The sequence below is a fragment of the Anolis sagrei genome, chromosome 4, assembly GCF_037176765.1.
Source record: "Anolis sagrei isolate rAnoSag1 chromosome 4, rAnoSag1.mat, whole genome shotgun sequence".
Lineage (NCBI taxonomy): Eukaryota > Metazoa > Chordata > Lepidosauria > Squamata > Dactyloidae > Anolis > Anolis sagrei.
This window is the reverse complement of record NC_090024.1, coordinates 50060876-50074545: the sequence shown is the minus strand read 5'-3', so window position 1 is coordinate 50074545 and position 13670 is coordinate 50060876. Positions and strand designations below refer to the sequence as shown.

Below are 13670 nucleotides of genomic sequence, written 5' to 3'. Positions count from 1 at the left end.
GAATTCTCTTGCTTTTCTACATGACCACCACATGTGGAAGAACATTCCTTCCTGTTCTTTATATTTCTAGCACTTGTTGTTTCTTCCCTTACACAAAGCAAAGGAAGGCATGCTTTGATGGTTATTTCGATCCTGAACAAGAACAATTGGCAGAATGTTGAAATTACCAAATTTTGACATTGCAACATTATCAATCATCTGATTACATATACAAAATTGTTACAATGTCAAATATAAACTGTGAAGAATGGTCCGAATGCATGATTTTATATAGTTTTGTTTCTAACACTTATTGATAAACTAGTTTTTCAAGCATGTCAGGTAAACTATGATAGGACGATGTATGTGAATGCTAACAAGACATTTTCAATAATTATCTACCAAAAGGATTTTTGAACCATGCATGTCTCACATAAAGATTCTAGCAGCTTATAATAATACCTTGTCCAAATTCTTTACAACAATACATACATTCAAAAGTATGCTATTTGTTATACGTGTAAGAGACAAACATTTAAAGTGGAATCAGGTGTGATACAGGGATGTGTTATTGCTCCAACCTTATTCTCCATCTTTATCTCTATGATACTGCACCTTGTCGATGGAAAGCTTCCCACCAGCCTAGAAATCAGCTATCTATCAGACAGCAAGCTATTTAACCTCAGCAGACTGAAAGCCAAAACCAAGGTTACAGCAACATCTGTTATAAAACTCCAATGTGCTGATGATAATGTGGTCTGTGCTCATTCAGAAAAACAACAAGCCACTTGAAACACTTTTGCAGAATCATACCAAAAGCTTGGCCTTCTCACTGAACATCAAGAAAAGTGTTCTTTCAGCAGGCACCAGCCAATCCCCCTACAATGCCAAAAAAGTTTAATGGTATAACGTTAGAAAATATTGACCATTTCCACTACCTTGGCAGCCACTTCTCCACAAAAATCAACATCGACACTGAAATACAACACTGTCTGAACTCTGTGAGTGCAGCATTCTTCCAAATGAAGCAGAGAGTGTTTGAGGTTCAGGACATTCGTAGGGAGATCAAGATGCTTGCTTACAAAGCTATTGTCCCCCCAACCCTGTTATATGCCTGCGAAACATGGGAAGACAGGCAGACAAACTTCAGTGTGTCGGAAGAAGCAAAGACCACCTGCATTGAAGTGATGATCCTCCGCCATCATCTCTGCTGGACTAGGTACGTTGTCCAAATGCCCACTCACCATGTCTCGAAGCAGTTACTATACTCCCAACTGAAGAACAGAAAATGGAAAATAGGTGGACAGGAAAAGATCATTTAAAGATGAGCTTAAAGCCAACCTTAAAAACTGTGGCATAGACACTGAGAACTGGGAAGCTCTGGCCCTCGAGCTTTCTAACTGGAGGTTAGCTGTTACTAAAAGGGCTGTGGAATTTGAAGAAGCAAAAATGGAGAGAAAAAGGGAGAAATGTGTCAAGAGGAAGGGACATCATGCCAACCCTGACTGGGACCACCTTCTATCTGGTCTCCACAGTCACCTACAGACCCACCACCAAGACACACACTTGGATCACTTGGACACAAGTGATCGGCGATGATGAATAGACACACAATCAAACAATCTAGTATAAAATGTTAGGATCAGTCACACGTAAACATCATAGCCAGTACCCTGCTGGGAAGTTACAAATACATAACCACCATAATTATACCACCATTCTGTGAATCCTGTTCATATGAGATGTAGCTGGGACCATCAACCATCTGCTTTCCAAATGTCTTTTTGGAAGTACAGGTCTACTAAACTGACAGCACAAAGTTCTAGCTAACTGATTCTGTGAGCCTACTGGGGTTCAGAGCCCTGGAACTGGCAAGCTGGAATTTATAATAAAAACTACTTTTGGAGGGTTCTGTAAGGGGATTTCTAAAGAGAGATTGTGTGTATTTGTCTACCATAGGAGAGGAAATCTAATTTTCATAATTTCAGTGTGTTGATGTTTTGCTACATGTGCCTAAAAAGTTAAGAGGAGCCACTGTAGGGAACAATAGTGGAGCACTTGCCAAATGTAGAGGTGAAAACAGGATGTCATCAGGTTTACTAAATGTATCAGTGTCATAAGGTCTATTGTCTTCGCCCTTACAAAGAAGCAGCCTTTCATTTTTGTTATTCTCATTGCAGAGAGGGCAATGAGAATAACAGAATGCTGGTGTCGACTATTGTGCCTAGGTAAGAGGTGACTTTTCTATAGCCATAGACTTGATGTATTCTAATTATTTTGTATCCTGATTTGAGTACAGTCAGATAAGAAATAATAATAATATAATTTTGAAAACAAACCATGCTCCTTCCCATTCAAGAAAAACACGTGTCCTCCCCATTCAAGAAGAGTTTGCCATACTGGTTTTTAAATTCTTTTAAGAAGACACTTACTACATTTAGCATACATTGTAAAAGCCAAGATAAACAAGAAAGGGTAACAATTACGACTCAGAATGCTTCTTTCATCCTTGATATTTCTAATACCATTTTAAAACAGGGGTGAGAAATCAAGGAGCATCCCTAGCCCCATGAAAGTCACAGATTCACTGCCAAAAATAACCAAAGAGATTCTATATCATTTTTAGTTCCAGGAATTCAAATTTCTGGCCAATTTTTACTGTGAAGAGGTAGAGACACCGGGGGTGGGGGGGGGGGGGAATCACACCGCTTTTATTCTTTCTTCTTTCTTTTATTTTAATTTTTAAATAAAATATTTGGAGGGGTCCAAGGCATATTTTTCCAAACATTTAATATTGAGGACACACTTTTAGATATGCATAATGTCATGGCACAGTAATTCAGTTTCACTAGCAAACTAGAGGTTAAGTCAACCACTCATAAGATATACACAGACACACATATATTGTATTAATACAATTTATGGGGACACAGCATACCTCATGAAAAAAATCTATTTTGAAAATGATATTGCTTATCTCATATAGAGTCAGAAGTATCTTACTAAGTTTGAATGACACATACGTACACTAATGTGTCATGACTCACAGTTTGGAAACTCAGGTCTAGGGAATTTGGTTCTCTTTGTAGGGATCCCAAGACTCAAAACATGCAGTCCTGGGGTCTATACTTTCATCAGCCCATTTAAAAAAACATTTCACTGGACAACATCAACATCACATCACCAAAACTTGCACATATTGGAAATTAATTAAACTATTCACACAGAAAAGGGGATCTCTTTCTAAGGCATACTGTATCAATTTAATACAGATTTGATGGTGAAGCATCTGTCTTTTTGTTAAGTATATGGAACAACACAAAAAACGTTGTTTTTTGCCATAACCTATCTGGCTATGACACATTAATTAATGTAGTCTGATGCAGAAGATACGCAGATAGTGTTGATTATGCAAAAAAAATTTGAAACATCACAAGAACACCTTGATTTTTGGGAGCTAAGATGAAAGGAAACCAGAGGGCACCATCATCATTGCTAATTCTATGTGACTTTTCAGTCACATAGAATCTGCCCGGGCTCTGTGATCTTCAGGAGAGGCCCTTCTCTCAGTTCCATCTCCATTTCAAGCTCAGTGGGAATGAGAGAGAGGGTCTTCTCAGTGGCTGCCCCTCGACTATGGAACTCCCTGTCTAGGGAATCCAGAATGGCCCCCTCCCTACTATCTATCCAGTAGCAGGCTAAAACCTTTTGATTCAGACAGGTTTTTAAAAATCAAGTTGGGGTGTGGTTTTAGCCTTGAATATGTTTTTAATCAGTCTTGAAGAATTTAACTAGGGTTCTCATGGTGGTGCAGCGGGTAAACCCACTGAGCTGCTGAACTTGCTGACCGAAAGGTTGATTGTTCAAATCCGGGGAGCAAGGTGAGCTCCTGCTGTTAGGCCCAGTTTCTGCCAACCTAGCAATTCAAAAACATGCAAATGTGCACAGATCAATAGGTATTGCTTCTGCGGGAAGGTAATGGCACTCCATACAGTCATGTCGGCCACATGACCTTTGCGGTGCCTACAGTCGGCTCTCCGGCTTAGAAATGGAGATGACCACCACCCCTCAGAGTTGGACATGACTAGACTTAATGTCAGGGGAAACCTTTACCTTTACTTAAGAATTTAACTATTTACTTTTCAATATCATTAATGTTTAATTCTATTTTAATGTTTGTATATTTTTAGGTTTAAAATTATATTTCATTTGGTTTTACTGTAAGTGGCTTTGAGTATTTATTTATTTATTTTGTAGATGGAGAGAGCGGGGAATAAACAAAAAACAACAATAATAGGCTAACTAAAACAGTTCAGCATACAACTGAATCTTTTCCAACATTAGCAGAGTGATTAGTTCAACTTGATAATTTGCTAACTTGTTAAAGCATTTGTAACTTCTTGTGTAATTGTAACATTTTGCCATCATAAAATATGTCTGCTTTGACACTGAATTCATCATTTTGAAACATCCTGTTTGTCCAGAATAAGTTTCTCCTGTCATTAAGTACAGTTTCAAAAGATTGTATGCAGTAAATAGCATGGTGTTGTAAGTTAACTACAATTTTTATTGAAAGGACAAGAAGTGTTCTGCAAACATTTTCTTAATAAGGAGCATATCTTTGTATCCTTTCTATGTGTGACAGAAGCAGATTACAACATATTTTAAACAATTTAAAAAAATGTTTGTTGCTAGCCATTTGTTAAGACTTAAAGAGGTAGGACCAATGCAACTGTCTATTTTGACAGTTTCCTTCTAGGCATGCAAACATAGCTAATTTTTAAAGCTCCCTTGGCTACAAAGTGGAGCAAACTCTATGAAGCAGACACTAATAAAATTACTAATACTAATACTACTAATAATATTAATAGTTTTCATTTTGACATTCTGACATTGTCATCTTACAGATGTTTAAGGCTAAAGAGGCTGTTGGTGCACTGGGTGATGCATCTAGCAGTAATCACCTGAAACTCTATGCCTTACTGTTTCAAGTAGTAAGGGTTTCATTAACGGTTGCAGAGCTTTCCAAATATTTTGTGTTGGCAGCACACTTTTTAGACATGCACCATTTTGCAACACAATACTTCACTTTTACTAGCAACCAGAGATTAAACCAATCCCTTATAAGAGATATAGACACATACATAAATTGCAATAACAAAATGTATGGGGATGCAACAAACCAGAAGGTATTCAAGTTAATCAAGGTAACTTAAATGAATGTAATTATCTAGCAAGGATGAAAATAAATGATTGAAATGGATGACTTAAAATTAAAACAGTAGGATTAATTAATAAATGATTTAAAAAATAAACTGTGTACAGAAGGTTAATATTTCAAAAAAATTTCCTCCCACTAAGTTACTCCAGAACACATGATAAACAGAAGGAACCAAAGAAAACAATGCCAAGGAAGCATTAAAAAGACCAGAAAATGTATTAAAATCTAAAGTACAAGCAGGATTATTAAACATTAAATGAATTAAAATTACAAGGGGTATTTTTTAAGTAAGGTCTGTTTTGTTATAGACACTAGTAGTTAGCATGCATAATGCAACGAGCACGTGCATTGTGTACTGGCATGCCTCGGGGACAACTGTGCTCAGTTTCCACTCAGTAACTAACCTGTACGGTTCTGTTCTGTGCTTTAAAAATGTTTAAGACTATCAACTCACCCGCCGCATGTGAGGTTCACTCAGTGATACAGTTTTTGTCAGCAAGGAACCTGCCTGCTGCAGAAATTCATCGACAGATTTGTGAAGTGTATGGCGATACTGTTATGAGTGAAAGCAAAGTGCGTAAGTGGGTACGACAATTCAAAGATGGCCGTGACAACATCCATGATGAGGACCGCTCCGGTCGCCCTTCTTTGATTACAGACAATTTGGTGGCTTCAGTTGGATTTATGAAGAGGGTATTTTAAAATTGGTTCAGAGGTATTATAAGTGTTTGAACAAACTTGGCAACTATGTCGAAAAATAGCGTGAAGTATGTACTTTCTGAAAATAAATTTACTTTTTTGAAATAAACTTTCGTTGTGTACTTATGTACCAACGGGCCTTACTTAAAAAATACCACTCGTACAATGAAAATGGAAGGAAAAGTTTGTAATAAAGACTGTGCAGCTACTACAAAATATATAGGAACAGCACAAGCAACAGTTGCGCTGATAGGAGCAGCACAAGCAACAGTTGTGCTGGTATGGAAAGAGTACAAAAATGGGAAACAAAAAAATTGTATGAATATTTAACAGACTATATGATCCAGGATTATATTATTGAAAGGAAAAATAAATATATAAATGGACTGGATCTCAAAACAGAAAAAACTGATAGCCAGTGAAAGGAAAAGGAAAATACAAGGAACTAAATCAGACTATCTCCATGCTCCAACAAATAGAATAAAAGCCAAAATTGAATCACAACTGTTACTGGAGAGAGGGGGAAGAGTGGGAGACAGAGGGAGGTGCGGAAAATATGGAGATAGGTATAAGTAGGAAACTAAGATGGAATTAGAAAGGAGTAGATAATGAGCTATACCAGAAGGGTATATAATCTCTTTTCCTTGTATTGGTTGACTTTGTTTCTTTAATACTTCTGTAATATAACGGCAACAAGCCATACTCTACTTATACAATCTACTAAAAATAAATTTTAAAAATTAAACGTAGGAAGAAAAATGTTACGCCAAAAGCTGGAATCAAACTATGGATCCTCAGACCTTCAACAAAATACCCACCCATCACATTATTGCAAGCACATGGCTTCCTGAGAGAGTAACAGGAACAAAGCTGCAAAAAGACCAGAAACAAAGAAGAAGAAAGAATATGTTTTTAAAAAAACAAGCCTGGCCCAAAATAATTAAGGATAGTCTCCCCTTCACAGAGGTATTCAATTGGCCCTCCCACCTTATGTAGCACTGCCGCTTTTGTGACCTGGGTGTGGTTATATGACACACCTACACACTAATGTGTCACGACACACAATTCGGATAGCTCTGGTAGCAGAGATATAGCAATTTCAAATCAACTCCATCTTTTTGAAATACCCGATAATAGCAACATGACAATTATTGATCTTACAACTGAGTTCCTCTATAATTAAGAAAATAAATAGTTCAGATCACCTACACACAGGAAGTGTATCTCAGAGAGTACTCACCATTCCATATTCTTGCATGGACATACCATAGAGTTGCCACCATTTGTCTTGCACCATCCCAGAAATCATTCAAATATGCCTCCTTTAGGTCAGTTCGTCTTTTATAAATATGGAGGATGACAATGGAAACATAAAGAAGGACAAGAATGATCGCCGGAAGCAGGAAAGCTATGAGCAGCGGTGTAAAGAGCCACGTGAGGTAGACCACGTAACTCAGATATTCCTCCAAGTGTTCCACGCCAGTCCATCCTTCCAGTATGTAAAGTGTGCATGTTAAGTAAGACATGGGTATCTGTTCCGCATTGCAGGTTTCATTTTGTCCTATCATGTTCTGTTTAAAATAATAATAAAATATATAATGAAGAAACTTCTACAAAGGACATAACTGTAGTCAAATACAACAGTTCAGAGCAGTCACTTTATTTATTTATTTACTGTATTTGCATACCGCCTTTCTCAGCCAATTGGCAACTCAAGGCAGTTTCCAACAAATCAGTATACATACCACCCCAGCCATTCCACAGATATATAAACCCATTTGTCCTAATTCCAACAGACCTCTGAGGATGCTTGCCATAGATGCAGGCGAAACGTCAGGAGAAATGCCTCTAGAACATGGCCATATAGCCCGAAAAAACCCACAAGAACTGAGTATACATAAAACATAATAGATAAAAAACATTGAGCAGTATAAGACATGATAAAAACAATAAAAGCGACATCATCAGCGTCTCATTATTCTCAAGCATTGTCCAATTCCACTGTCAGGTCATTTGATTTCCTGTATTAGCTACTCTGTATTTGTAAACGCTTGCTCAAATAGCCACATTTTAACTTGCCTCCGAAACGTCAAGAGGAAGGGAGCAGATCTGATTTCCCTACGGAGGGCATTCCATAGCCGAGGGGCCACTACTGAGAAGCCCCTGTCTCTTGTCCCCGCCAAACGTGCTTGTGACAAAGGTGGGACCGAAAGCAGGGCCTCCCCAGATGATATTAAAGACCTCAGTGGTTCATAAGGGGAGATACATTCAGACAGGTAAGTTGGGCCAGAACCGTTTCAACAGAAAACGTTTCAACTTTCAACAGAAAAACCTTAAAAGACTAGTACAATCTTATGCATGACTGTATACCTATATGTGCCTTCAAGTCGTATGTCAACTTATGACAGCCCCATTTATTTCATAAGGTTTTCTTAGGTAACGCTTAGAAGTGGATTTTTCCTCTGAAACAGGCTACAGCACCTGGTATTCACTGGCAGTCTCACATCTCTGTATTACTCAGACCTGCCTCTGCTTAGCTTCCAAGATCAGACTGGATCTGGTGTCTTTAGTTCCAATAGATAATACAAAGAGAACTCTGCAAATGCACTGAGGCTGCGTTTAGGAAAATTGGAATAGGAATGGAGCCGTAAAGGGCCAAATAGTTGCAGCAAGGACTTGGAATCTCTGCAAGTGATTCACAGCATTAAGTTTTAAATATGGGCAGGTAGGGATCTTCCCATACTTGTTTAACCTGTGCTTCCTGAAGCATGAAGAACAGATTCTGGTAAAAGATTATTATCCTATGCACCACTGAGCAGCAGTAGAAAACAGGTTCTCAGGATCTATTTATGTAAAGATTTTCCCTGGTTCCTTGCATCAGTGCTGTTATCCCAGTGTCAGCCTCTGTTTATTGTGCATCAGCAAAGCTCCTCTAACAGAAAGCCTGTTCAGATAAAAATCCATATAGATATTTTCTAGATGATCATATTCATACTTCTTATACATAGGAGTTTGATAGGATCATGATTAGATCTGTAGATCTGGTCAATATAAACTTAATATGCTCTCTTTATTTTACAAGTGAGTTTCAAAAGTGCTCTACATTTCTTCTCTAAGCTAAAGAGCACCTGACAAACAGAAGTGAAAACTTTAAATAAATATGATACAAAAAGACCACTAATCATCTCAGCAAGACAGAGCTACTAATGGCTACTGATATCAAGTCACAAAATTTGGTAGCTGGCTTTTGGCTAGCCGAGTTACGTATCTATAACATGGTATTACTTCTACTCTACTTTCCAGGTTGTTGCAAGGAAATGTGTAATAAAATAGCATGTATGAACTTCACAAAAACTCATAAACGATATGTATGCTTGCACCTACCCCACCCCCACACAGATAAATATAGATGTGTTCTTAACAACGAATAACCCAGTTTGTTGTGTTTTTTTAAGTGATAGTTTTAAAAGGATGTACACATTCTTAATAGGGTTAAAATTCCAGTATATGTAGAGCAATTCTTATCTGAAATAAGCCAAAATAGTCCACATGGGTTGCTGACACATTTACTTTCTGGTGCTTCAAAGTACACAAACTTTGTTTCATGCACAAGATTGCCATTAAGATATTATATAACTTTATCTTCTGGATATGTGTGTTAATTGTTTGTGTAGCAGAAATGAATTTCATGCTTAGACTTGAATCCTATATCCAAGATATTTCATTATGTATTCATATGGACACATATAGTTTATGACTGCTCTGTGAAGTTCATGCATGCTATTGTATTACCCTTCCTTGCAACAACCCTGCAAAAAGGAGTAGTAATATTACTATGTTGTAGAAAGCATGGCTCTGCTCCTCAAAGGCCATATGCAAATTCCAAAATACCAAACATCAGAAATCCAAAACGGTTCTGGTCTCAAGCATTTCAGATAAGAGACACTCAAACTGTTGTAGAGAAGTGTCATGAAATCACAACAGAAACTTTAGAAATAGTTTGCAACTCTGTGTTTTGACAATGCAGGCAGTAAATTGCTGCACAGGGACAACAACGACATAACATTTTAATTTAAAATGCAATTAGTACCTCTGACTACATCATTACTATAACATTGACTCAATAGACAACTTTATTAATTTGTTGTATTTGTATGCTGCCTTTCTCCTACACTGGGACTTGAGATGGCATCAAATAATAGTTAGCATTCAAATGATCACAATACCTACAATTAGCAGTTAAATAGTGTATAAATTTTGGGGACACACTATCTCTCTCTGTATATGTGTGTGTGTGTGTTAGTATATACTGTATTTCTTCCATTATCAGATGCACCTTCCCCCATATAACCATCTTTTTTTCTGTTGGTGGTACTGAAATTAGCATGCATCTTACAACTGATAGTGATACGATATGTATATGCATATGAATATATTTCGGTTGTTCGATGTCATTCTTGTTTTCATTTGATATGTTATCTACCTTGCTTATATTATTGACTGTTTTATTGTATGATGTAAGCCATTCAGAGTCCCTTTCTGGGAGATGGGGTGGAGTATAAATTATATATATGTGTGTGTGTATCCTCTGTGTTTGTCCTGCTTGATGGCGGCATTACTAGTTTGTTAGCACCATTTCACTGGGTCGTGCACCTGGTCAGGGTGTATGTCAGCAGTATTCATATATATATATATATATATATATATATATATATATATATATATAGTGGTATATTACAATATAGTAATATATAATACTAATATTGTGCTATGCTAATAATATAATATACTGTATAGAGATATAATATTGATAATATTACAATGTAATACAATATAATATTTTTTTCTTTATATCAGCCAGCATGCCAACATCTTAAATCAACAAACAGCTTCCTAAGATCTACAGAGATACTCGCAGGAACAGCTCAGCAAGTGAGAGTCCAAAAGTGACAGGCTAAAACCCAGCACCTCAATCAGAGGCTGAGGCCGGATGAGAAGCTCCCTCCTGGGCACACAAAAGACTGGGCAACTTGGAAGGCACTGAACAGGCTGCGCTCTGGCACCATGAGATGCAGAGCTAACCTTAAGAAATGGGGCTATAAAGTGGAGTCCACAACATATGAGTGTGGTGAAGAGCAAACCACAGACCACTGACAACAATGCAACCTGAGCCCTGCCCCATGCACAATGGAGGACCTTCTCACAACTACACCAGAGGCACTCCAAGCGCCCAGCTTCTGGTCAAAGGACATTTAGCATAATGCCAAGTTCATTTTTTGAAAACTTTGTATTTTTAAATGCATTTTAACTGTACCCTCAACTTGCTTCTGACACGATAAATAAATAAACAAAATAGTAATAATACAATATCATAATATATAATAACATTGCAATATAGTAATACTAATATGTTAAATATAACTACTTATAAAATATAAAATATATAATGATATACTCTTTTATTATTGTATATTTGTATATTTTAAGTTGTAATATTTTGGATTGGGCCACTTTGAGTCATGTATGGAGATAAAGTGGGATATATATATATATATATATATATATATATATACACACACACACACACACACACACACACACACATACACACACACACCGTCCCCTGCCATGTGTTACGGTGGCCCAGTCTGTGTATGTGTTTTGTGTGTGCATATGTGTGTCTATATATTTGTGTATATGTGTGTTTGCGTGTGTGTATATGTGTGTGTAGTTTTGCGCAAGCGTTGTAATGTCTTTTTTTTTGTTTTTTGGCTTTTAAGTCTCTTCTGCTGTGTTTTTCAGTGTTTGTATGAGTGATGGTCACTTGTTGGCCTGATAGGTGTCTTGTGTCCAAATTTGGCAGCAATTCATCCAGTAGTTTTTGTGTTATGTTACTCCCACAAACAAACATGAAATTTTAATTTATATACTAGCCGTTCCCTGCCACATGTTGCTGTGGCCCACTCTGGTGGTCATGGGGGTTCTGTGTGGGAGGTTTGGCCCAATTCTATCGTTGGTGGGGTTCAGAATGCTCTGTGATTGTAGGTGAACTACAAATCCCAGCAAATACAACTCCCAAATGTCAAGATTCTATTTTCCCCAAACTCCACCAGTGTTCACATTTGGGCATATTGAGTATTCTTGTAGGGTTTGGTCCAGATCCATCATTGTTTGAGTCCATAGTGCTCTCTAGATGTAGGTGAAGCACAACTCCAAAACCAAAGGACACTGCCCACCAAACCCGTCCAGTATTTTCTGTTGGTCATGGGAGAACTGGAGCCCCTGGTGGCGCAGTGGGTTAAATTCCTGTGCCGGCAGGACTGAAGACCGACAGGTCGCAGGTTCGAATCTGGGGAGAGGCAGATGAGCTTCCTCTATCAGCTCCAGCTCCTCATGCAAGGACATGAGAGAAGCCTCTCACAAGGATGATAAAAACATCAAAAATCATCCGGGTGTCCTCTGGGCAACGTCCTTGCAGACGGCCAATTCTCTCACACCAGAAGCGACTTGCAGTTTCTCAAGTTGCTCCTGACATGACCAAAAAAAAAAAGGGAGAACTGTGTGCCAAGTTTGGTTCAATTCCCCATCGTTGGTGGGGTTCAGAATGCTCTTTGATTGTAGGTGAGCTATCAACTCCAGCAACTACAACTCCCAAATGACAAAATCATTTTTTTCAGTGAAGGACATACATTGGGTTGTTAGGTGTCTTGTGTCCAAATTTGGTGTCAATTCGTCCAGTGGTTTTTGAGTTCTGTTAATCCCACAAACGAACATTACATTTTTATTTAGATAGATAGATAAATAGATAGATATACAGAGAGAGAGAGAGAGAGAGAGAGAGAATGGCCTCTCAGACAAAAATAAATAAAATCAAATAATACTTTAGACAAAATTTAAAATAAAATCAATCCTGAGCAGCAACATCCATTTAAAGTTACATTATGTGAAACTTTAAATTATCTTTAGTGAAGTCCATTCATTGCATGCTGCAGTCACAAAGCAGTTTTTTATATATATAATACAGTGAAAATGTGACCTATTTAGTCAAGTTTGCCTTTACTGGTCTCGCTTTTCTTTTTAATGGCTGCATTTCAATATTAATAGGAAGTCAATACAGAGTTTATAGCAGGCTTGGGCAAACTTGGGCCCTCCCTCCAGGTGTTTTGGACCAACTCCCACCATTCCTAACAGCCTCAGGCCCCAGGGCCTGAGGCTGTTAGGAATGGTGGGAGTTGAAGTCCAAAACACCTGGAGGGAGGGCCCAAGTTTGCCCAGGCCTGCTGCAGAGTGGAGCCCCCTCAGCCACCGTCTCTGAGAGATGGACAGGCTACCGACCCGCCCCGCCCCCATCTTACCTGGCCAGTTTCGGGGGAAAGGCGGCGGCGGCGACAGTGGCTGCTTTGGCGGCACTCCGCTCTCGATCAGGGCCCGGGCTTTTCTTGCACTTGTCGCCGCCCCCGCAAGGGCGGTATTGCGCGGAGGAGCCTCTGGGGAAAGCGGAGAAGGAGGCACGGAGCGGAACGTGGCGCCCTCCGCCACCCCGGGGCCGCTGCTCCGCCCGGACCCATTCGGGGGGTGGACTGGCTGGCTGGCCGACTGACTGGCTCTGCGCGCCGCTTCCGGGTTGGCGCTCCATAGAGAGAAGAAAAAGTGAGAAGGCGCCGCAGACGCAACACTTCAGGGTTCGCGTGGGAGGCTCTTTGAGAATCTTTTCCTCCTCCGTCCTCCTCATCTATCCTTTCTCTCTGGAGAAGAGATGGAGGGCTCGTTT

At 38.8% G+C, this 13670-nt stretch overlaps 1 protein-coding gene across 2 annotated transcripts in view; it reads right to left on the bottom strand.

Annotated features, from left to right (window-relative positions):
* LOC132774834 (DGAT1/2-independent enzyme synthesizing storage lipids-like) overlaps nt 1–13347 on the bottom strand; it is a 30535-nt gene extending 17188 nt beyond the window's left edge. The window contains exons 1-2 of one of the 2 annotated variants that reach the window (XM_060775316.2): nt 13255–13347; nt 7140–7470 (exon numbers count right to left, since the gene is read on the bottom strand). In XM_060775316.2, the coding sequence (XP_060631299.2) occupies nt 7140–7467 (328 nt within the window). In that variant the 5' untranslated portion in view covers nt 7468–7470; nt 13255–13347. Of the gene's footprint in view, nt 1–1153; nt 1254–7139; nt 7471–13254 lie in introns of those variants that run through there. The other variant, XM_067467424.1, reaches the window with a different exon arrangement.
* Between the last annotated feature and the right edge of the window lie 323 nt (nt 13348–13670).